The following is a 23,656-nucleotide window of genomic DNA, read 5'->3' on the forward strand; positions in this document are numbered from 1 at the left end:
AGCCACAGGGGACCTGTGTTTGATCCCTGGATTGGGAAGATCCCCTGGAGGAGGGCATGGTAACCTACTCCAGGAATCTTGCCTGGAGAATCCCATGGACAGAGGAGCCTGGCAGGCTACAGTCTGTGGGGTCACAAAGAGTCAGACACGACTGAGTGACTGAGCAAGCATGCACCTCCTCTCAAGACTTTTTTCAGTGTTTTCCCTCTTCCACCATCAGTCCTTTAGAGCCCTGTGGCATGTGACCCTCACTGCTGGGTGGCAGGGAAGCCCGCCAGCTGGGACCTTTCGGAATTCTTGGCTTCCTTTGGCCCTTTGCCTGTTCAGGGTGTTGGCTGGGGCTGGGATGAGAGGGGAGGGTGGGTGGGAGAGAGGCTGGGGAGCTCAGAGAGGCCCTTGGCTGAGCCCTGGCCCCACTTGGTCCCTAGAGGAGTGTGTGTGGAGCAGCTGGAGCAGCTGGACGCGGTGCTCATGCGAGGTGCTGGTGCAGCAGCGCTACCGACACCAGCGGCCCGCGCCCGGGGGCGCCGGGGCGGGCCCCCCCTGCACTCGACTGGACGGCCACTTCCGGCCTTGCCTCACGGGAAACTGCTCCGGTGAGGCCCCGGGAGCGAGGAGCCGGGGAGACGAACCCTGGCAGGGGCCTCCTGGGGTCCCCAGGGGGCACCGCCAGCTCTTCTTAGAGTGATACTCAGGGTGCCCAGGTCCTCAGAGGGGTTGCCCGCGCCTGCATGGACTCTGCCCTTGGCTGGGACCCTGCTCCAGCTGCTCCCTGCCTCACCCTCACCCCCACCCTGCCCCACAAGCCTTCACCGTGGTTTTCTCACTTTGCAGCCACAGGCCCAGCTGTGCCTGTGTGTGTGTGTGTGTGTGTGTCTTTTCTGTAGTTGCAGCAAGTGGGGGCTACTCTCTAGTTGCAGTGCTTGGTCTTCTCACTGCGGTGTCTTCTCTTGTTGCAGAGCACATGCTCTAGGGCACGTGGGCTTCAGTAGTTGCAGCACATGAGCTCTGTAGTTGTAGCTCTTGGTCTCTAGCGCACAAGCTCAATAGTTGTAGTGTACGGGCTTAGTTGCTTCTTGCCACATGGGAGCTTCCCAGACCAGGGATCGAACCTGTGTCTCCTGCATTGGCGGGTGGATTCTCTACCACTGAGCCACCAGGGAAGCCCCCCAGCTGTGGCTTTGTGTCCACTGGTAGCTGCCCCAGGCATGGTGGGTCTTTGCCCACTTATTACTCCAGCTGCCCTCCATCTCCACCCCTCTGCCTCCCACCTGCCAATCCTGGAGCTACCTGCCAGGGCTTGAACCCCCTGCGGCCCGCTGGCTCTCCTGGGTCCAAACAGTTGGAGGTGCCTACAGGGACTGAGTGGGCATGGATGGGGCAACACTGGTCTGCCCTTACCTACTGCAGGGGGGCAGTATCCTGCACTCTTACTGGGTGACTTCAAGGAGAGGTGACGGGACCACGCACTGTGCCCTCTGGGTTTGGGGGGCAGACGGTGTCTCTGGGCTACACCCTGCACCAGCCTGTCTGCCTGCCTGCCTCCCCCTGCAGAGGACAGCTGTGTGCCTCCCTTCGAGTTCCAGGCCTGTGGCTCCCCCTGCACTGGACTCTGTGCCACATACCTGAGCCCTTGGCTCTGCCAGGACCTGCCGCCCTGCCAGCCTGGCTGCTACTGCCCTGAGGTGAGGAGTGGAGCCAGGGGAGATGCCCCAGGAGGAGGGGTCCCCTGTCCATTCTCCCGCACCTCCTACCCTCCCCTCCGAACCTGTCATCCGGACAGCACTGCACATTCTGCCAGGCGGCCGTTTGCCCACACCATTGACTCGGCAGCATGCACGGCACCTGCTGGGGGCCAGGCATGGGTGGGCATTAGGGTGACGATGAGATGCCACCAGGCCTTGTCCCCTGTTCCCTTCTGCACAGGGGCTACTGGAGCAGGCCGGAGGCTGCGTACCCCCAGAACAGTGTAACTGCCAGCACGTCTCAGGAGAAGGAGCTGGGGTGACCCTGGCCCCCGGGGACCGCCTGCAGCTGGGCTGCAAAGAGTGGTGAGTGTTGGGGGTGAGGGAGGTGGCACCAGAGGCCTGGGACCAGGGACTGGACCGGGGAGGAGGAGGGGTTCCACAGGGTGGCCTGACCCCCGCAGAGAAGGCCAAGCAGAACCCCAAGGTCCCAGCCTCCCCCTGCTCCAAATGAGCCCAGAGTCCAGGTTACCCCTACATGAGCCCCCCACCCACCAACCCACCATTCTGGGCTGGGTCCTGCCTCCTGGAGCCCACCCTGACCACCCCCTCCCACAGTGAATGCCAGCGCGGGGAGCTACAGTGCACCAGCCAAGGCTGTCAAGGTAACTGGACCGAGGAGACCAGCTGTCCCTCTTTTTCCAGGACTCGGGTAGGGGGCTGGATTTCTGCCCAGGATTTGGGTGGGGGTGGTTTTTTGCCCAGTACTGGGTGGGAGTGGGACTTGGAACGTTCATTTCTAGGACTGGGACAGTCCCAGACAAACCAGGATGGTTGGTCCCCCTACTCCAGCTCTCCTGTTTCTGGAACTTTCTGGTCACAACAGGAGCCTCTTGTTCCCCATCCACTGTGGTCTCTGGGTCTGGTCGGGGGAGTCCCTGGGAAGGACGCTCACAAGCCGCCCTTCCTAGGTCTTCTGCCTCTGAGCGGCTGGTCTGAGTGGTCACCCTGTGGGCCCTGCCTGCCCCTCGGTCTGCTGGCCCCTGCCTCCAGGGCTGCCCTAGAGGAGCGCTGGCCCCAGGACACAGCTGGCCTGTCCCCCACCTCGGCCCCCACGCTGGCTTCGGAGCAGCACCGCCACCGCCTCTGTTTGGACCCTGAGACAGGGAGGCCGTGGGCCGGGGACCCAGACCTCTGCACTGTGCCCCTCAGCCAACAACGCCTCTGTCCAGACCCTGGAGCCTGCCAAGGTGATGGGGGAGGCGGGCCACGTGGGGACGGGGCCCGTGGGGGCGGGGCCACGTGGGGCTGGGGATGGGCGGGGTCTGGTAAGGGGCGGGGCCACGTGGGGCTGGGGATGGGCGGGGTCTGGTAAGGGGCGGGGCCTGGCCGGGTAGGGCTGGGCTTCGCTATTCATGTCTGTTGGTGGGGGGGCCCTTAGCTGGCTGGCTCATCCTCCTGCTAGACTCCAGGGTCTGCTGGATTTGAGGTTGGGAGGGGGCAGCAGCTGGAAGAGGAGGAAGGGGGCTCAGGGCTGCAGAGGGAGCCAGGGGGCGGGGGGTGGGCCTGGACACTGACTCCCGTTTTCTCTCCCCAGACTTATGTCAGTGGGGTCCCTGGGGGGCCTGGAGCCCCTGCCAGGTGCCCTGCAGTGGGGGATTCCGGCTGCGCTGGAGAGAGGCCGGGATCCCCCCTGGAGGAGGCTGCCGGGGGCCATGGGCTCAGACTGAGAGCTGTAACATGGGGCCTTGCCCAGGTAATGGATCCAGCATTGAAAGAGGGGCCGGGGATATGGCCTCTGGGGTGGGGTGGGGGCTGCTGCTTCAGCCCCTGGAGGTGCCCGTGGAAGGCTGGGGACTCGAGAACACCCCAGCTCAGACTCCGACCTTCTGGTCTGCAGGAGAGAGCTGCGAGGCCCAGGACACCGTGCCCACCCCTGACTGTGCCAACCAGTGCCCAAGAAGCTGTGTTGACCTCTGGGACCGCGTGGAGTGTCTGCAGGGACCATGCCGCCCAGGTGGCCAGGCCATGCCCACCGCCTGGCCCAGGGACTCTGGGGAAGCCCACTGCCTCCTGCTGCCCAAGAGCTTGTGACCTGGGGCGGGTGGACGGCTGGGTCATGAGTTACAGGGCAGCAGAGTGGATCCCTGGGTCACTTTTAGTGACCAGCTGGGGGTCCTGACTGAGTGAGCCTTGGTCAAGATGTGCTGTGTCCTTGGGGTGCTCTGGGGCAGCCTCAGAGGTCCCCAAGGTGGGTCTCCACACACGGGGCAGCCTAGAGAGGCCTGATCCTGTGGGAGGGGCGGGAGGGAGGGCACACCAGGGCTGCCCTAGGCACTGGAATCCCTCTTGCTGAGAGAGGGCTCCCCGTGTGCACCTGCCACATCCTGCTTGTCCCCCCACCCCCTCTCCCAGGCTGCCGCTGTCCCCCTGGCCAGCTGGTACAGGATGGGCACTGTGTGCCTGTGTCTTCTTGCCGTTGCGGCCTCCCCAGCCCCAACGCTTCCTGGGCGCTGGCCCCGGCTGAGGTGGTGCGGCTGGACTGCAGAAACTGGTACGAATGCCCTCCAATGGCTACACGGGGATGGGGAGCTTTGGGTGGGAGGCTCGGGCCAGCTCAAGGAATGGGGCATTGTTAGGGAGCAAAGGCTGTTCACCCTGACTCTCGGGGCTCTGAGCCCTTTCTGCACACCCCTGCCCCCAGCACCTGTGTCAACGGGTCCCTGGCGTGCTCCTCCCATGAGTGTCCAACCCTCGGGCCTTGGTCAGCCTGGAGCAACTGCTCTGCTCCCTGTGGTGGGGGCACCACCAAAAGACATCGGAGCTGCAAGGAGGGCCCCGGGGTGACACCGTGCCAGGCCCAGGACATGGAGCAACGGCAGGATTGTAACCTGCAGCCCTGCCCCGGTTAGTGCCCAGGGTGGTAGGTTCCTGCCCAGCCTGGGGCCTGTCCTGAGGACCCCCCTTGGACTCCACCTCACTCTCTGCTTCCCCTCCACCCCCAGAGTGCCCACCCGGCCAGGTGCTCAGTGCCTGCGCTGTCTCGTGCCCGCGCCTCTGTTCGCATCTGCAGCCTGGCACCCCCTGCATGCAGGAACCCTGCCAGCTTGGCTGTGACTGCCCCAGAGGGCAGGTGGGTTCGGGCGCTGTGCCCTGACTCTCGAGTCGGGGACCAGGCTGGTGGGGGGGCAGGAGTGGTGGTCACATGTAACTCGAACTTGCCCCGCCTCAGCTACTGCACAACGGCACGTGTGTGCCCCCTGCCGAGTGCCCCTGCACCCAGCTGTCTCTGCCCTGGGGCCTCACCTTGACTCTTGAAGAGCAGCATCGAGAGCTGCCCCCAGGGACTCTGCTCACCCAGAACTGCACCCACTGGTAAGGGCCGGGAGTGTGGGTGGGGAGAGTGTCAGGGTGGGGTGCTGGGAGTACGGGTGGGGAGCTGAGAATGGGGGTGGGGAGGAAGGCATGGCAGGCGTCTGAAGAGAGCATTTGTCTTCCCAGCATCTGCCAAGGTGGAGCCTTCAGCTGCTCCCTCACTGACTGTCAGGGTGAGATGTGGGCTGCCCAGTTTCCTGCTGGTCCCTCCAAAGCCAAGGCCAGGCTGCCCTGATGAGGGGAGAGGGGCCAGTGCTACCCTCCAGCCACCAAGCTGGGCCCCACTACTATATGGGAGGGTGGATAGAAGCTGAGAGGTGGGTTTGGAGACCAGGATATCTGGAGGCTGCTGGAGCCGAGTGGGCAGTGCTGAGGAGCGGGGAGGGACCTGGGGTGCCCAGTGTGGGAGGGGGAGGGTGGAGGCTGGACCCAGGGCTGACCTGAGTGGTGGGATGGGTGGTCTTCCCTGGCAGAGTGCCCCCCCGGAGAAACGTGGCAGCAGGTGGCCCCCGGGGAGCTGGGGCCCTGCGAGCAGACGTGCCGGGAACCCAACGCCACAGAGACCCAGGGCAACTGCAGTGGGAGGCAGGCCCCGGGCTGTGTGTGCCAGCGCGGGCACTTCCGCAGCCAGGAGGGCCCCTGCGTGCCCGTGGATCTCTGCGAGTGCTGGCACCATGGGCGCCCCCACCCGGTGAGCCACTGTGGCCCTCAGTGCCCCCTGGCCCTTCCTGACCCAGGGCTCTGGACTACTGGTTTGTCCCTGGCTCCTACCCCTGTACCCGGACCCGCAGCAGCAGGCAGCTTGGCCAGCGGCTGGCACACTTGGACCATCTCTGGCCCCCAGGGGCCCACCTCCCTCCTGAAACCCTTGCTGCCGACGCTGGTCTCAGGCCACTGCCCTGGCCAGGCCCCTGGGTGGGCTCGGGGTGGGGGCTGGGTAACAGAAAAGTCTGTGATGGGGAGGGGGGTGTGGAGAGCAAGTTCTGCCCCCCTTCCCCAGCCGGGATCCGAGTGGCAGGAGGCCTGTGAGAGCTGCCGCTGCGTCAGCGGGGAGAGTATCTGCACCCAGCACTGCCCCCCGCTCACCTGTGCCCAGGTACCCACCTGAGCCCCGTGGCCCTGGGCTCCTTCCTGGGTCCCTCCCTGAAGGGTGGTCTCAGGGCCTCAAGCAGGCAGTGTGGGGCACTGGGCCTTCCTCCTGAGCGGACTGGGGTGCCCCCTCCGTCTGCAGGGTGAGACGGCCGTGCAGGAGCCTGGAGGCTGCTGTCCCACTTGCCGCCAGGAGGCTCCGGGTACGCCGGGACGGGGGGCCCCTCCTGCCTGCTCTGGGCCCTTCTCCCACCCCCACCCCCTGCCCTCGGGAGGCCACCTTCCCCCGTCCTCCCCACCATGTAGATTAGCAGAGTGAAGACCCCCCGGCACTGCGTCACAATACCAGGCCACCCCACCCAGCCTGCCCTGCTCGGGTCCACGCTCTGTTGCCTCATGAAGTCCCCTCATCACGGTCCACTCCCTGCCCTGCCCCTCTCCTACAGAAGAGCAGCCCGTCTCCTGTAGGCACCTCACGGAGCTTCGCAACCTCACCAAGGGCGCCTGCTACCTAGAGCAGGTGGAAGTGAACTACTGCAGCGGGCACTGCCCGTCCAGCACCAACGTCCTGCCTGAGGTGAGCATGGGGCGGGGGGCCTGCCGGCTCAGGGAGGCAGCTCAACCGGCAGACACCCAGGGCCTGCGGCTGCGAGCCCAGAACCCAGGCAGAGCCCAGGGGACATGAGCGACAGAGTCATCTCGCAGGCCTACAGCTGATCAGAGCCAGGTGGCCTGGCGACCTCAGTGGGGCTTGGGCTCTGGAGCCTGCTGCCTGCCTCCTGCCCCTCCTGGGGCTTTTGTCCCGCTCCTCCCTACTGTGGCCCCACACAGCCCCTGGCACCTACTTTTCGGCCCACTGTGCCCCTCAAGACAGGCCAGCCAGAACAACAGAGAAGGGCAGGGAGGCGCTGAGTTAACCCGTGATACAGTGAGCGAAGGCTGAAGGGCAGATGTTATCCACGGTAGTCTCATCCTGGACGTTGCCCAGAAGACTGAGACAGAGCTCCGCTCTGTGTTCACCCTCCTGGTGCCGACCTCCTCAGGAGCCCTGTGTCACCCTGACTCCCCCAGCCCTGAGCCTGGAGAGCTGTGGCTCCGACCTGCCCGGCATCCAGCCAGAGTGGAGCCTCACTCGGCTCCTGGCCCTGCCTCAGCCCACCTGGCCAAAGTAACCTATGCCTGGAAGACAAAGGTGCTTTCCCACCTGGTCCTCAACCTGTGGCCACTCTCCTGCTCCTCCGAGCACTCCTGAAACCTTTTGGAAATGCCTCTCAAATCACTTTTTGGGTTTTTTTTTAAAAACACAGAGTGAGGAGAGGACAGTTAATACATTTTTTTTTTTCTGGGGAGGAAAAAGTAAGTGGCAGTGGGATACAATCGGGGGAGAATATTTTTCTGTTGTCGATCTTTAACTTGGTATTGTGTGAATGTATGATCTACTTAAAAATAAAGTTAGAATTACACGTAAAATTAAATCAAACGTTCAGCAGGACTCACAGAGTTACTGTATAATCATAAAGCAAGAGTGCCTGCTTTGGAGTGAGAACTCACTTTGCACTTAGGATCGGACTGTGCAGTTGAGGACTTCATTATTTGTAGGTTCAGAAATTACTACTCTGTCTCTTCAACTAGACTTAGAAGTAGACCCGTGTTTTTCCCCACTGCTACCAGGATGCAGTGATGAGCGTGTTAAAAAAGCACTCGTTTAACCTGCAAGTTGTTGGATGCTCAGACGGGTGGGGCCTGGAATGGAGGAGGTGGGCTTCTTGGAGAACTGGGGGCTTGGTGGTGACACGCCCCCCGCCTGGCTTCCCTATTTGGCGAAGAGGTCTGGGAACTGAGATCTTGGGATCTGGTTCTCCCTGCACTCTGCTGTCTTGGATAGGAAAGGCCAGGGAAGGCAGGTGGCTTGGGCAAACTCTTTGCCCCTCCCCAGCTCAGCCATCCGCTCCCTCTCGCCCAGGAGCCGTACCTGCAGAGTCAGTGTGACTGCTGTAGCTACCGCCTAGACCCTGAGAACCCGGTGCGCATCCTGAACCTGCGCTGCCCTGGCGGCCGCACAGAGCTGGTGGTGCTGCCGGTCATTCACAGCTGCCAGTGCAGCGCCTGCCAGGGTGGGTGTGGGCGGGGTTCCCGGAGGGGCGGGGTTCTTTGTGGGCGGGGTCTTGGGTGGGGCGGGGGCGGGGCCGGGGCTTAGGCCGGGGTCTGGGGTCACCTGAGGCCAGGAGCTGGCCAGGCCGGGCGCGTTACCCGACAGCCCCTCGCGGGAGTTTCCTCCTCCGAGTCCTTCTGCTCTGCTCCATTCCCCTTCTTAGCATTCTTGTTGGTTTGTTCTCTAATCACACTTAAGCCCAGATGTTCGGGGTCAGGCACATCAGGTTCGAATCCCAGCTCATCCATTTCCTTCCTTGTTGAGGTTCCATGACCTCGTCTTTACACCCAGGTGACGATCTGCACAGGCTTGTTGGGAGGACTTGGTGAGAGGCTGTATGCGAAGTGCCAGGTTCTCTATAAACACCTGGTACAGGTTAACCCGAGGCCACCACACAGTGTGGGGGGTGAGAAAGAGATGGAAGGGCGCTGAGAACGCCTGGGGCAGAAGCTTACCGTGACTGCGGTCTTCCTCCTGGCGGCTCTCCCTTCCTCTCCTGCCAGTTTGCTCAGCACCCTCCCTCTCTCCAGCCCCATCCCTTCCCAGCCCGATTACCCTGCCTTTTTTGATAGCGCATCTCCCTCTTATTTGTCCTCCAGGAGGTGATTTCTCAGAGCGCTGACGGCTTCCCTGATGATGCCTGCACTGGCCATCATGACCCCTCCTCCCATGCCCCGTCCCCCATCCCCTATTCTAGTTCTAGCATATTCCAAATAAAGTGACATTGGCAGCAAGCCCGTGTACAGAGTCTGCATCCCAGGATTCACAGGGGAGGGGAGGTGGGCTGGGAGTTGTGGGGGTGGGAGGGTGGGTTCTGCGCCCTGGCCTGGACCTGCACAAGGACTGCCACCTGGGAAACCTCTGCGAATCGCTCATGCTAGTGAACTTGGGCAAGTCACTTCCCATATCTGAACCTCAGATTCCTCATCTTTAGCAGTTGGGATGTAAAGTCTTAAGATTTCTGGTACGAGACATCTCTAGGGCCCCAGGTCCCATCCCTCACCCCATCTGATAGCAGTTGCAGCTCTGGCAGGCATTTCCATGCAAGATACATTCATCTCATGCTGAGGTCTGCTTCTCTTCCTCCTTCTGAAAAGTTTTATTGAGATATAATTTAGATCCTATGAAATTCACCCATTTTGAGTTTACACTTTGATGACTTATGGAAAACACACAAAGTTTTATAAAAGTTGACTTTCATAGAAAACACACACAAACATCACCACAGGCTAGTTTTAGAACATTTGCATTATTTCAAGCCAATTTATGATACATTCTTCCCACCTCCAGGCCCAGTGATTGTATAAAACAATCCATTTTATTGGGTCCGTCTAGTCAAAGCTATGGTTTTTCCAGTAGTCGTGTATGAATGTGAGAGTTGGACTATAAAGAAAGCTAAGCACCAAAGAATTGATGCTTTTGAACTGTGGTGTTGGAGAAGACTCTTGAGAGTTCCTTGGACTGCAATGAGTTCAAACCAGTCCATCCTAAAGGAAATCAGTCCTGAATATTCTTTGGAAGGACTGATGCTGAAGCTGAAGCTCCAATACTTTGGCCACCTGATGCGAAGAACCGACTCATTGGAAAAGACCCTGATACTGGGAAAGATTGAGGGTGGGAGGAGAAGGGGCAGACAGGATGAGATGGTTGAATGGCACCACCGACTCTATGGACATGAGTTTGAGCAGGTTCTGGGAGCTGGTGATGGACAGGGAAGCCTGGCCTGCTGCAGTCCATGGGGTCTCAAATATTTGGACACGACTGAGTGACTGAACTGAACTAAGATGTGCCTGTTCTGGACACTTTATATAAATGTCTGGCTCCTTTGTATTAGCATGATGATTTTGAGATTCATCTGTCAAGCAAAATAAATAATACAGGAGGTTGCAAATAAATTTATTGGGAACCTTAAGAATTACAATTCAGGAGACATGGATACGGGTAACCCTGAAGGAGTGTTCTGAGGAAGAGAAAGATTTGGGGGCTAATAAAAACAAAGAGCCACGAGGTTGTTTAAAGTTGCCTGGAGAGAGTGGATTGAGTCTGATGTGAGTCAGAAAATAGTTGTCGATAAGTAATCAGGTGGTGCTAGTGGTGAAGAATCCGCCTGCAAATGCAATCCCTGGGTTGGGAAGAGCCCCTGCAGTAAGAAATGGCAACCCATTCCAGTATTCTTAGCTGGAAAATTCCATGGACAGAGGAGCCTGGTGGGCTACACATGGGGTTGAAAAAGAGTCAGACATGACTGAGCATATTACTAATACTAAGAATCAGGAGTCATTTTAAAGAAGGCCTGTCAACGGAAGAAAAACACGCTACCTAAAAATTGCCTGTTTTATTTGGAGCCCTTACTGAGGACTATGTTTTGGGAGACAGCCTTTCAGACAGCTCTGAGGCAGTGGAGGAATAATAGGAGATTTTTCTGAGGAAAAAAAAATGTAGTTGAACATCAATTGATTATTGCTAATCACAAAATACTGATATCTCCAGTTAATGATTGTAGTGCTTTTCTATGTATGGGGAGATGCAAGAGTCTGGGTTCATTGAAATTATCCCTTACCTATGCATCTTAACTATTTGGGTCAGTACCCTGTTTTCCTCCATCCTGAATCCCCTCAGGGTACACCATGGGGCTGTGGCTACAGTTGTTGATGGCTTGATGGCAGCAACAATTATTGTTAACTAAAATAGCATGCAACATTGCTTTGTCCGTGGATCCAAGAAGTAAACAGATGATCATATTTTAGGGTAAGGGTCTGGTTAGTATCTTGAGTTTCTGGACGGTATTCTGGACCCTGTATTCCCCAAACCAACAAATCAACAAGACCCTGTATTCCCCAAGCCAACAAGTCAAAAGATCAGATTCCACCCAGGCTGAGAAATGAATAAGTCACACGTCCTTAATGGACTCTCAGCTCCATTTTCAAGAGCTCTCTTAGCAATACCAACTCCATTTTTATTTTCCTTTCCTTTCACACTTTCATATTATAGCATGTGCCAACAGCTTGTTCCCTTTTGTTGCTGAATAGTAATCCATTGTGTGGATATGCCATATTTTATCTACGCATTCATCAGTTGATGGACAGTTGAGTACTTCCTTGTTTTTGGTCTACTATGAATAAAGCTGCCATCAATTCAGTTCAATTTAGTCATTCAGTTGTGTCTGACTCTTTGTTACTTCATGGACTATAGCATACCAGGCTTCCCTGTCCATCACCAACTCCTGGAGCTTGCTCAAACTCATGCTATAAACATTTAAAGCTGCTATAAACATTCCTATACAAGTCTTTGTGTGGTCATGTTTTCATTTCTCTTGGGTATATACCTAGCAGTGGGAATTGCTAGGTCATATGGTAAGTTTAACCTCTTAAGAAACTTTCAAACCGTTTCCCAAAGTGGTTGCACCATTTTACATCTCCCTCCCCTGCCCCTATGCCATCCCCACTTCTGCCCCAAAATGTACCAGGGCTCATTTCTCTACATCCTCTCCAACACTTGCTGTTATCTTTCTTATTTTTTTTTTATTACCCATTCGGTGGGTATGAAGTTGTGTCCCATTGCAATTTTAATTTGTATTTCCTTAATGACTAATGAAATGGCTGGATAACATCACTGACTCAATGTCCATGAATCTGAGCAAACTCTGGGAGATACTTAAGGACAGGGAAACCTGGTATGCTGCAGTCCATGGCGTCGCAGAGAGCCGGACACGATTTAGTGACTCCACAACAAATGACCAATGATGCTGAGCATTCTTGTTCATGTGCTGATTTGCCATTATATAGATTCTTTTCACGGAGAAGGCAATGGCACCCTACTCCAGTACTTTTGCCTAGAAAATCCCATGGACGGAGGAGCCGCTAGGCTGCAGTCCATGGGGTCGCTAAGAGTTGGACATGACTGAGTGACTTCACTTTCACTTTTCACTTTCATGCATTAGAGAAGGAAATGGCAGCCCACTCGTGTTCTTGCCTGGAGAATCCTAGGGACGGGGGAGCCTGGTGGGCTGCCGTCTATGGGGTCGCACAGAGTCTGACACCACTGAAGCGACTTAGCAGCAGCAGCTTCTTTTCAAGCTTCTTTTGCTTTCTGCCCCAGGGCTTTCTGACCACAGAGTGTCCACCTGGCCTCCATACAAGCACAGCTAGAAGTACAAGTGTGAGGACCGAGTGCAGTTACCGTCTCGTTGGGCAACTCTCAACTTCTGGGGATGGGAGCAATGGATGAATGCTGAGCTCTCCTCCTCCCATTGTTCAATGGACTATTATGGGGAGGGGCATTCTGTATAATTCTTAGAAGTGGAATGAAGCTCCCAATACCTACAGCAGTGACCTCGAAAACGCATCCATCCATCAATTTTTCCTCTTCCCTGCTTAACCCTCCCAAGTCCCAAGGTCTGCTCTCTTGGGTCACTTTCCAGGACCAAACCTTGGTCTCCAGCTCTGCTTCCAGGATGGGGTGGAGAGGGAGGAAGCCAGGCTGGACACTTCTGCTCCAATGCCCAGTGATTCTGTATTTACCCTCTGTCCCTTCATGTTCCTCAGACCACCCCGACAGGAGAGTCCTATGCAACTGCAGTTACTGGCAAAAATGGGAAGGAACAGACGCAAGAACAAGCAATCTTATAGCCCAATCAGAGCACTCTGCCCTTACTGTTGGGCCCTGGAGAGTGGAGAGGGTAGAGAACGAACCGCTCTGTCCAACCGAGACCCTGTATTCCCCAAGCCAACAAGCGGCTCTCGGAGCCGCTTACTGAGCCTGGACTGCGCTTCCCATGATGCCCCGGGCTGGGGGGGTGCCGTAAAGTGGTTCGCCCGGTGCGACGCGAGTACCGGCCGCGCGCCTCTCCGGGAGCCGCGAGCGCCACCGCCCCCTCTGAGGAGGCACTGCCGATTCCGGGCCGCGCTCCCTCCCTCTCGGGCACCCTCCCCTCAAGGAATCCGGGTTGTCTCAGGTGGTCGCGGCGGCGGCTGCGGCGTCCTCAGGCCAGGCCGCGGGGGGAGGGGGCGGCCTGACGGCAGTGGCGGGGGTAGCACGGGCCACCGAAAGCGGGGCCATGGAGCCCAGGGAGTCGGGGAAGGTAGGCCTGGACGGGCCCCGGGGCCGTCACTCCCCTCCCGTCGGTCCCAGGTCTGGGCTTCGGCGAGGCGGGCGCTACAGGCGGAGTCCGCGCAGATGAGCCCCCCTTGCAGGGAAGGACTCGCCCGCTCGCCCGCCTCTTCGTTCGCTCTCCCGGCGAGTCCCGCGCAGCCTTCCGCTCCCTCCCTCCGCGGCTGGCTCAGCCGCGCTCTGCCGAGTGGTCGCCCCGTTGGTGCTGGGTGGGTGACCCGCGTAGTGGAGTAATGCGTAAGGGCTTCCCGTTTTTCCCAACGTTGGCGTTTAGAGGCCTGTGGTGTTTTAAGGCTTTGAGGCTGGATAAGACACCAGTGCTGGGAGCCAGGGGAGGGCAGGATGAGGGCTTGGCCCTGCCTAGATGTCTCTTCCCAAGAAAGGGCTGAGAAGCAAAAGACTTGGCATCTGGAGTATTTCTTGCCAATTTCTACTTCGTGGAGTATCTGAATATTTCTGAGAAGCATATTCCCGTAAATTTTTCTTCAGGCTTTGGGCAAGAAGCTGAGTTGCTAGAAAAGGTGGGGAAGAGTGCTTAAAGACAGAGTTAAGTGGGTTTGGCAGGATTGCTAAGAGCTCAGAGTCTGTCAGCAAAGACCAGCGTGGTCGCATGCTCTTGACTTGGAGACCATGGCAGACTTTGGGGACTAAGATCTTTCTGGATATTCTTTGATGCTAGTTCTTGAGGGTTGTTTCTTCTCTGGCCAAAGAGGAATGTCTTCAGCAAACATTTTCGAATGCGGATTGAGTCTCTTTTTTAAAAAAAATTGCTCGTTTAATAAGCCTTTGTGGTCAGGGATTTAAGTTGATGGAGAATCTGGAAGTACAGGATAAATATGAAATGACCACTTTCCTCCAGGAACTCTCCTGCAGTTTCACCTCAGTAACATGGACAAGCGCGGCAGGGTGGCCCCACAGACAAAAGAGAGAAAGAATCAGGAGGGTATTTTGATGCTGTACTTATTCCTGGGAAGACTGGGAAAGACTTTGAATTACAAAAGAAGTTACTCCTTGCTTAAGCATCTTTTCCTTACTCAGCCCTCTCCACAATGCATTTTCCAGATGTAACAACCTATAAACAGTCCAACAACCTAACCAGAGGAAGATTGAAGATGCCCTGCCTGCTAGCCTCATACTTAGCACTTTAGGGCAGCGGTCTGCAGCGTTTTTGGTGCCAGGGACTGGCTATCTGAAGGACAGTTTTTCCACGGACCAGAGGGGAATAATGTTGGGGGGAGGGTGGTGACAGTTGTGGGAGATGGTTTCAGGATTATTCAAGCACATTGTATTTATTGTGTACTTCTTCTTCTTCTTACATCAGCCTCACCTCAGATCATTCGGCATTAGATCCTGAATGTTGGGGGACCCCTGCTTTGCTGTGCTGTGCCATGCTAAGTCACTTTAGTTGTGTCCAACTCTTTGCAACCCTAAGGACTGTAGCCCGCCAGGCTCCTCTGTCCATGGGATTCTCCAGGCAACAACACTGGAGTGGGTTGCCATGCCCTCCTCCAGGGGATCTTCCCAACCCAGGGATCTGACCATTGTCTCTTATGGCTCCTGCATTGGCAGGTGGATTCTTTACCACTAGCACCAACTGGGAGGGCTTTCCTGGTGGCTCAGACGGTAAAGAGTATGCCTGCAGTGCAGGAAACCCAGGTTCGATCCCTGGGTTGGGAAGATACCCTGGAGAAGGAAATGGCAACCCATTCCAGTATTCTTGCCTGGAAAAACCCTGTGGATGGAGGAACCTGGCAGGCTACAGTCCATAGGGTCACAAAGAGTTGGACACGACTGAGCGACTTCACTCAGGAAGGGGGAAGCCCCAACTCACTCACTCAGGAGTTGGGAAGCCCCAACTCCTGCTTTAGGGGATACAAAAAAAGTAAAGGAAATGGCCCTTGCCCTCAGGTAATATCCGAGGTTTATTTTAAACTGAACCTGATTTTGGACAGGGGAAGCAAAATGTAGTGGGGAAGAAGGGCTATAAACAATTGGCATTGCAAATTGGAATTAGTGATTTGAGGTTGATTTCAAGCGATTCTGTCCATTTGTAGACTTTCTTAGTCTTTAGTTTGAAAAGAGAGAACTACAAATATTTTGGGAAGTGGAAGAGAAATTTTATGTCCTTTTCAGGAAAGTGAAAGTCACTCAGTCATGTCCGACTTTTTGCATCCCTATGGTCTTCCATGGAATTTTCCAGGCCAGAATACTGGGTAGCCTATCCCTTCTCCAGGGGATCTTCCTGACCAAGGAATCAAACTGGGGTCTCCTGCATTGCAGGCAGATTCTTTACCAACTGAGCTATGAGGGAAATCCTTTTCAGGCCCAATCACTAATTGAAAACCTTGGGGACTGGAAATTTCATTCTTGATTCTAATCTTGATTGCAGGATATCAAAAGGACACCCTTTCCAGGTGTATGCGTTTTTTTAGCTTGGGGAATGAGAATGTTATTCAAAGATAAAGTGATTACAGAACAAACTAGACATGTAAGATGATATGCAGATGACTGATGATAACTAAGGCCTGGGTAGAATAGCTGTGCTATTCTAAAAGTGAAAGTATTAGTCACTCAGTTGTATTCGACTCTTTGCAGCCACATGGACTGAAGCCTCCTAGTCTCCTCTGTCCATGGCATTCTCCAGGAAAGAGTACGGGAATGGATAGCCATTCCCTTCTCCAGGGGATCTTCCCAATCCAGGGATTGAACTGAGTTCTTCTGCGCTGCAGGCAGATTTTTTACTGTCTGAGGTGCCAGGGAAAGTTCCATTCTTTATATCACTCTTTTGGCTCAAAGCTGGAAGACTGGGGGGTCCATGTGAGGTATTATTGATCTATTATTAGAATCTTCCTTTGATGCTATTTTGTGATATTTATTAAGTAAAGGCAGTCTTGGCCTATAGGATTGGGTGTGGGGTGTCTTGCTTGTCACTGGCAGAAGAATGGATAGAGGTCAAAGACTTCCCTGTCACTCTATACCATTATCCTGTTTCATTTTCTTCCCAGCCCTTATTACTGTATAAAATTCTCACATTTATTTATTTACTCACATGTTTGCTGACTCACTGTATGCTATACCCCAGCTAGAATAGTGGAGCAATATATGGCATGTAATAGGTTCTTAGTATTTTTTGAACATTCAAATGACTCAAGATAACATGTCTGCAGAGGCCTTTCTGCTATAGGTGTGGGTGCTGTGACGAACACCATGTTCTGTGTCTGCTGGGAGATTTGTTGGTGCTGCCAGATAGGGGTATTTATTGTATATTTGTTTATTGCCTCAACAACATCTCTGGTTCCTGGTCACCGACCTCTAGCAAACCTCCTCCCCTTCCCCTAGAAGTGATTATTCCCTTCTCATTTGCTCTCTGGACCCAGTTTTGTTGTTGCACTTATATCATAGTTGTCTGTCACCTCCCAAGGGGTTTTATTCTCCTTGATGAATATTGTGTCTTTTATATATTAGGATCTCCAGGCACACACAGAAACAAATAAAATGTGTATTCAGTGAACAAATGAATTAATGCCTATGAAATCCTGTGGTGGTGATGGGAGGAAGGGTGGTGATGGTGAAGGTGGTTATAAAATAAGATAATCAGTGTAAGCTTCCGAGCACCAGGCATCATAAGGGCTTCCTGCTCAGGGGAAGAAGTGCTTTGCTCGGTGGACAGGAAATCCCTTGAGAAAGAGATGGACTGTGAGTAGGAACTTAAGTGGGTTGGTGGAAGTGGGCAGAATCGGGGAATCTGAAGACTGGGTGTGTGGAGGGAAGAAAGGAGTAATATAGGGTTGTGATTACAATTATATTTACCTGACCTGACTGCAGTAGAGGTTCCAGGTGGGGCAATGTCTAGAGCTGAGGAAGGGGAGTCAGGCTCAGATCCAGGGAACTTGGTGCTGGGCTCAGAACTCAGCTCTACCTATAGACAGTAGGAATCACTAAAATAGAACATCCAGGGATATTCCTTGCTGTCTGTGTAGGTAAGAAAGTCCTCCTGTTCAAGCAGATTTGTGTGTGTGTGTCTGTGTGTAGGTGTGTGTTTTACATTGCAGTCATCACAAGGCTTTTGTGGGAAGATACTTCTTTAGTATCTAAACATTCAGCCCTGGCCGTGTTCTCCATCCTTGTGGCACTCATAGAGTGATGGGTCCGGTGGCTTTCATTATGCCCACCTGTTCCCTCAGGAAGGCAGGGTGTGTGGAATGAACAGGGAGCCCTGCTTGCCCTTGGTCACACACTGACCTGTCCTGGTCGGAACAGCTTGCCCTGTCGCCTTGGTGTGCAGTAGTCCTGGGATTTTCCTTCGTTATAATCTTGAGGGTTTTCTACCCCCTTTCCCGCACTGACTCTCCTTAGGCCATATCCTGTGTGTACCTGTTTCCTGTCTGATTGCCTGCTTTTAGTGGAGTCCATCCTGCAGTGTGCTTGCAGCAGTTTTTTGGAATTATAATCATATTTTGCTTTGGAAGACACTCTGAGAATGAATAGTTATTTAAAACATACACATTGGCAGTACAATTCTATTGTTACTTTAAAAACTGTTCATACATAGTCATAGACAAAAGACTTGCAAGTTGCATATCAAATGTAAATACTAATTCTTTTTCATTGGGGAGATTGTGGATGATCTTAAAGCATTTTTTGTTTTTGTTTTTTGGCTTTCTGTCTAAATTTTCTGCAGTAAATATTGATTTACAAGAAAAATGCTCAAATTATTTTTAAATATACAAATCAATAGTGACTTATAAGAATTATGTATACTGTTTTTCTCAAGAAGCTTCTTTGCTGAAGTTAGATATTTCATGTACTTAAAATTGGAATATAAAGTTATAGGCAAATTTTTAAAAATGTACTATAACTTGCTATAAATGGAAATAGCCATTGGACTATTTGGACTTACCAAATAGTCCCTTCAGTGTTGTCACTTTGAAACGGCCGATACCCCAAGGATGTGATTTCCCAAAATGTTTTTCTTTGGGGGAGGGTTTTTTGTTGTTGAGAATTTTATTTATTAATATTATTTCTTTGAGTAGCTGATAAATGTTGGTGGTACAAAATTTAAAAGGATAACCAGCAACAGATTCTGAGTGTTTTCTGATTATTTCTTTTATAACCACTTGGTTCATGGCTGCAATATCTTACTTCTCTGGGGCTATTGATACTTTTGTTTTTTACAGACTGTTTTCCTCCCTGCCTCACATCCATTTCCTCAGATCCTTCTCCCCCTGCCCTCACCCCCACACCCCCATCTGTTTTGGACTCTGTCAGGTGTAAAAGAGCCTTTTGCTATGTCTTGGTAGTCCAGTTGTTTGCTGACTCTAAACAATGGAAAACCAGAATTCTAACTTGAAGCTCTGATCATGTGGGAAGGAGGCTCTTGCAATCTTGGAGCCTGTGTAAGGGGTCTGGCATTTGTTGGCAAACAGTTTTCCCCCAGCTCTTGTTATTTTAGCCTTGCTGCCTTCACTCCCAGGCCAATGGTTCCTGGGGCGGCCAGGGCCTGAGTCTCTCTCTAGAGAGACTCAATAAATCCTCTGATTTACTGGTGTAACTTGGGTTGTTTGTCTGCTGTTGGGTGAGAATTCAGTTTTCTTGGATCTGCTCAGTTACTACTTTTTCATCTGCTTTTCAGTTAGCACAATTATATTGCTATTGTCCCTTTGTTGTGTTGTCCATCCTAGTGGGTGTATCGTTTGGGGTTTTTTCATGGGAGAAGGGTGTCTTTTAAATTCACAGGAGGAAGCAAAATTCAGTGTACTTGTTGAACTTGCCATCTTATTCCAGAACTCCTTGAAACATTTTCTGAATTTCCTTGCCCCTTTCTGGTGGAACCGCGCTCCTTTACAAGCCCCATGGAATGTAGTTCTCAGTCTTAAAGCCTTGCCCATCTTGATCATTGACACATTCACAGTCATAGTTCTCAGTGACATTTGACTATTTCTAGAAATTGGATACATCTTCCTAAGTGAATATTTACCATGTTCAAGATTTTGCAAAAAGAAGCACTGTTGGTTGTTTCTGATGCACTGGCTGAGAAGTAATGGGTCCTGTGGGACAGCAGGCGAGGAGCGTGCAGGGAGAGGATTGTGAGAGTCCAGAGTCAGCCTTTGTTACAGCACTTTGGTTTCAGGGTGTGGCCCTCCCTAGAAGAAGGGGGTCTCGTCCCCTCTGTGACTTGCACTCAGTGGGGGAGAGCGATGAGGTGCACTCCTGTGTGTAGACTGACGGTGCCCCTTCCTCCAGTCTGATCTGTTTCCAGAGTAGATCCCAGTAGATCCCACCTCTGTTCCCAGGGTGCCCTCAGGTGATTGTGAACACAGCCGTGGAAGACTAAGGAGGAACTTGGTGCTTACCTGGTGTCATTTTCCCTTCCAGGCTCCTGTGACGTTTGACGACATCACGGTGTACTTGCTTCAGGAGGAGTGGGTGCTGCTGAGTCAGCAGCAGAAGGACATCTGTGGTTCTGACAAGCTGGTGGCACCCCTGGGTATGGCTCCTGTTCACTTCCCCACAGCATTCCCAACCATGTCTGACTGTGACATGCTTGCGAATTGTCTGGAATCTGACCATTTATCCCCCAGCATCTTGATGCTGTTTATCCACTCAGTCCTCTATCTGTCTTAACTGCCTGTGGATTCACACATCATGCTTTCTCTTTTCCACTTAAACTGGCCAAGAGAAGTGGGGAAATTTGGTGTGCCAGGGCTAGACCTGGATGCCTCGGCATATCCCAGGGCACCGGGGGCAGGGGGAGCCCCACCTGTGGACTGTGCTGCTGGAAGGTGGGTTTTGTTTCAGTGCCCAGAGGACACTGGAGGTGGTGGGCAGTGGTGGAAGAAGCCTCAGATCTGCAGCGTGGAAATCTGGTCTCAGTGCCGGCTCTGCCACAAGGCCTGGCCAAGCCCATTAGCCTTTTTGAGACTTGGTGTCTTTCTTCACAAGCTTTCCTTTTTCACAGGCTTGTTGTAGTGGTTTAATGAAATGAAACAACTTAAAAATTTGTGCCCAAGTAGATAGTTTTCATCTTTTTTATTTTCTGAATGTCCTTTCTCTCCTCTGTGGATAGACTTCCAGTACCATGGACAGAGGTGATTGTAGTTCATTGTGTCTATGTGCATATATATTCTTCTGATTTCAATTTGATGATCATCACCATGCATTTCCTTACTTCTTTTCATCTTGGCCCTTGTCTAAGGTTTATGGGGCCAACAGTCTCAGCTCTCTTTGGATGGAGGGGTTGCGTTCTTTGTGTCTACTAAAAAGTTTAAAAACTGATGATTCTTTTAAACGAGAAGTTGCAAAGTAGCACTGGGCCAGATTTGGCTTACACCTTTTTTCTCTTTTTTTTTTTGGTTTGACTTCTTTAAAATGCTTAAATAAGGGGCTTTCCTGGGGGCTCAGTGGTAAAGAAATTGCCTGCCAATGCAGGGGGCACAGATTTGATCACTGATCCAGGAAGATCCCACATACCTCAGAGCAACTAAGCCCATGCACCACAAGTATTCAGTCTGCGCTCTAGAGCCAAGAAACAGCAACTACCAAAGCCCACCCACCCGAGAGCCTGTGCTCCGCAAGAGAGGCCCCTGCTACGAGAAGCCTACACACCATTAACTCAACAGTAGCCCCTGCTTTCTGCAACTAAAAAGGAAGCCCATGCAGCAAAGAAAACCTAGCACAGCCAAAAATAAATCAGTAAAATTATATATTAAAAAAAGTACTTAAATTAGTTGTCAGTATATAGCCATGGAGGGGAACACATAGAAATAAGATTTCTGGCTTCTCTTGAAAACTGGGATGGTCTGGTCGTGCTGACCCTGCATTTATTTATTTATTTTTTTTTACATGAAGCACCAAAGGCATAGATCCAGCAGCTGACTGATCCGCTGGGGGCTGGGCATCGCGGCCGCCCTTCGGAGCTTCTTCCGCGGTCCCGAGGCCGCTGACCCTGCATTTAATTGATGGCCTCTCCTGAATTTGAGCAGCTGCCGCTACCTGGGCTCAGATCCACAGCCTCCCCTGCTTCCCCCTCCTTCCCCCACCCCCGCACTTGGTTTCCTCAGATTATTGTCTGGTCCCCCCAGCATTTGAGTTTGAGCTTCTGTTCTGAACCAATAGTTTTCATAACCTTTTTAACCTGTGTGACCTGGATTCAACCTCATAGTGCTTTTCTCTGTTCCTGACTCAGGATCAACTATTGCCAGCCCGGAGCTGTTCTATAAATTTGAGCAAGGGCCAGAACCGTGGCTCGCCAGTGTCCAAGGTCAGAGGAGTCACTTGAGCCCCAACCCAGGTGAGCCTAGACCTGCCCCAGGAGGAGGGGTGCTTTGCTGGAGGGAGGGAGCAGGAAGCTGGGCCCCAGGCCTCTGGCCTCGTCCTCTGCTTCTCCCTGTGCACCAGTTATACACGAACGCTGCTACCGTCCCCTCCTACCGGAGAAAAGGGAGGTGGAGCTACTTCCTCCAGGAATGGCATCAGGGAAGATTGCTCTCCCTTGTAGCCTGTCTCAGATGGACCACACAGAGCCCTAGACTTCACAGACACTGACTTGTTTTGGTTTGTGTTTGGCTCTTAACTTTGGACCTATTGAGTCTATTAGTAGATTTGTGCTTCTGGGATTGGTAATGGACCATTTCGTGGTCCAGTGGCCTGGAGCAAATACTGTCAAGTCCTTGCCTACTGGGCATCTGAACTTGTTGGTGCATAAGAGCAGTTAGAGGTGTCTAAGCTGCATTTCAACTAAGGCGTGAATAAAGAAACTTCTGGTTTAGCTTAAAGAAGAAAAATCTTAGTGAGGTCCTGGGAGTTTTCGCCTCTCAGAAGGGATGTGGTGTGAGAGAGGGCTGAAGTAGCCCTCCCAGGGGGGAGGTGCTCCAAGATGGATGCAGCTCAAGGAGAACTCTCTGGGGGCCAAAATTGTCTGCCCAGTAGCGGGGTGGGGGGTGTTCTCTCACTCTGAAGATACATGAGCCAAGTGCAGATGCCTGTCTGGCAAGGGCACCAAAGAGGGGGATTCCTGCTAAGTGTGGAGTGGTGGTGTTTGCTTCAATTACCTCTTTAACCCTACATTCTCTGAGTTCAGTGTTCAGTCTCTAGTAAATAAGTCTGCTCTCCTGAAGGCTGTGCCACTGTCTTAGGCTGCACAGGTCAAATTGTGGAGCTCTCTTTTTGAGCAGGTGTATCTGTCCTTTATATTAGGGAAAAGAACTTTTTCTTAAAGTCCATTTGTTTCTTTGGGGTTAGGCAAAGTGAGCCTGGGGGGCTGGGAGCTGGAGAGAAGAGAACAGGGACATAGTGGGTCACTTTGTGGCTATGGTTCCAGCTTTCATAGAACGTGGATCTGAGCACCTCTGAGTTGCAGTGACTCAACCTGTAGGATTTCAGAGAAAATTCCACCTGTCTCTTTTCTCTATAGGAAAAACCAAGATGGGCTTCGTGGAGGAAATGGACATGCAGAGCTCATCCAGAGAAGCTGGACTCTACCTGCCTCCTCAGAAGGAAGCCTGTCTGTCCCACTTCAGCTCAGAGAGAGGCAGCCTCCAGGGAGACTGTGCAGGAAGAAGCAGCAAACCCTCCAAACCCCGATCCATCCAGAAGTCGTGGTTTGCGCAGTTCCCGTGGTTGGTCATGAATGAAGAGCAGACGGCTCTCTTTTGCTGTGCTTGCCGGGAATACCCATCTGTCAGGGACAAGCGGTCAAGATTAATAGAAGGTTATACCGGACCATTCAAGGTGGAGACTCTCAAATACCACGCCAAGAGCAAGGCCCACGTGTTCTGTGTCAAGGCCTTGGCGGCACGGGACCCCCTCTGGGCAGCCCGTTTCCAGAGCACCCAGGAGGTGTCTGGTGATGTACTGGCCAGCCAGGGGCCCTTCTTCCCTGCAGATTATCCCATATTTTACCCCCCAGGGCCTCTGGGGGCCTGTGATAACGTAGCCCAGCTCCTGCCCAGCTCGAGAGCTGCTCTGGGGGACCCTGGAGGGAATGGAGCAATTCCTGCATTGTACCTGGATCGCATCCCTGATTTCAGGCAAACAGAAATCGTTGATGACATCCGCAGTTCCTCAGATGATAACATTTTATGTAATGATTCTGCTGAACCCTGTGGCCAGGTAATATGTTTATAATGATGGCTCAAGGGGGAGGATTCCGTGCTGACAACAATGTATATTGCATGATGATGGTGGAACAATTCCATTAGCCACAGCTGCTGCTAACATTATCACGTTACCATAAGCTGCCATGCTT

General features: G+C 53.1%; 2 protein-coding genes across 4 annotated transcripts in view; both read left to right on the forward strand.

Annotated features, from left to right (window-relative positions):
• Window positions 1-9,033, forward strand: part of SSPO (SCO-spondin) — a 51,503-nt gene extending 42,470 nt beyond the window's left edge. The window contains 18 exon segments of the mRNA XM_070787140.1: window positions 429-596; window positions 1,555-1,685; window positions 1,927-2,051; window positions 2,304-2,350; window positions 2,657-2,935; window positions 3,283-3,441; window positions 3,586-3,702; window positions 4,101-4,239; window positions 4,390-4,592; window positions 4,691-4,818; window positions 4,918-5,060; window positions 5,187-5,233; window positions 5,534-5,751; window positions 6,061-6,156; window positions 6,292-6,352; window positions 6,596-6,726; window positions 8,113-8,263; window positions 8,901-9,033. Coding sequence (XP_070643241.1) covers window positions 429-596; window positions 1,555-1,685; window positions 1,927-2,051; window positions 2,304-2,350; window positions 2,657-2,935; window positions 3,283-3,441; window positions 3,586-3,702; window positions 4,101-4,239; window positions 4,390-4,592; window positions 4,691-4,818; window positions 4,918-5,060; window positions 5,187-5,233; window positions 5,534-5,751; window positions 6,061-6,156; window positions 6,292-6,352; window positions 6,596-6,726; window positions 8,113-8,263; window positions 8,901-8,923 — 2,366 coding nt within the window. The 3' untranslated portion in view covers window positions 8,924-9,033.
• Window positions 9,034-13,120: 4,087 nt separating this feature from the next.
• Window positions 13,121-23,656, forward strand: part of ZNF862 (zinc finger protein 862) — a 33,172-nt gene continuing 22,636 nt past the window's right edge. Inside the window, exons 1-4 of one of the 3 annotated variants that reach the window (XM_019959263.2) lie at window positions 13,121-13,255; window positions 19,786-19,897; window positions 21,596-21,700; window positions 22,823-23,520. In XM_019959263.2, the coding sequence (XP_019814822.2) occupies window positions 22,834-23,520 (687 nt within the window). In that variant the 5' untranslated portion in view covers window positions 13,121-13,255; window positions 19,786-19,897; window positions 21,596-21,700; window positions 22,823-22,833. Of the gene's footprint in view, window positions 13,382-19,785; window positions 19,898-21,595; window positions 21,701-22,822; window positions 23,521-23,656 lie in introns of all 3 variants that reach the window. The other 2 variants (XM_019959262.2, XM_019959261.2) reach the window with 2 other exon arrangements.

Source organism: Bos indicus, chromosome 4 (assembly GCF_029378745.1).
Source record: "Bos indicus isolate NIAB-ARS_2022 breed Sahiwal x Tharparkar chromosome 4, NIAB-ARS_B.indTharparkar_mat_pri_1.0, whole genome shotgun sequence".
Lineage (NCBI taxonomy): Eukaryota > Metazoa > Chordata > Mammalia > Artiodactyla > Bovidae > Bos > Bos indicus.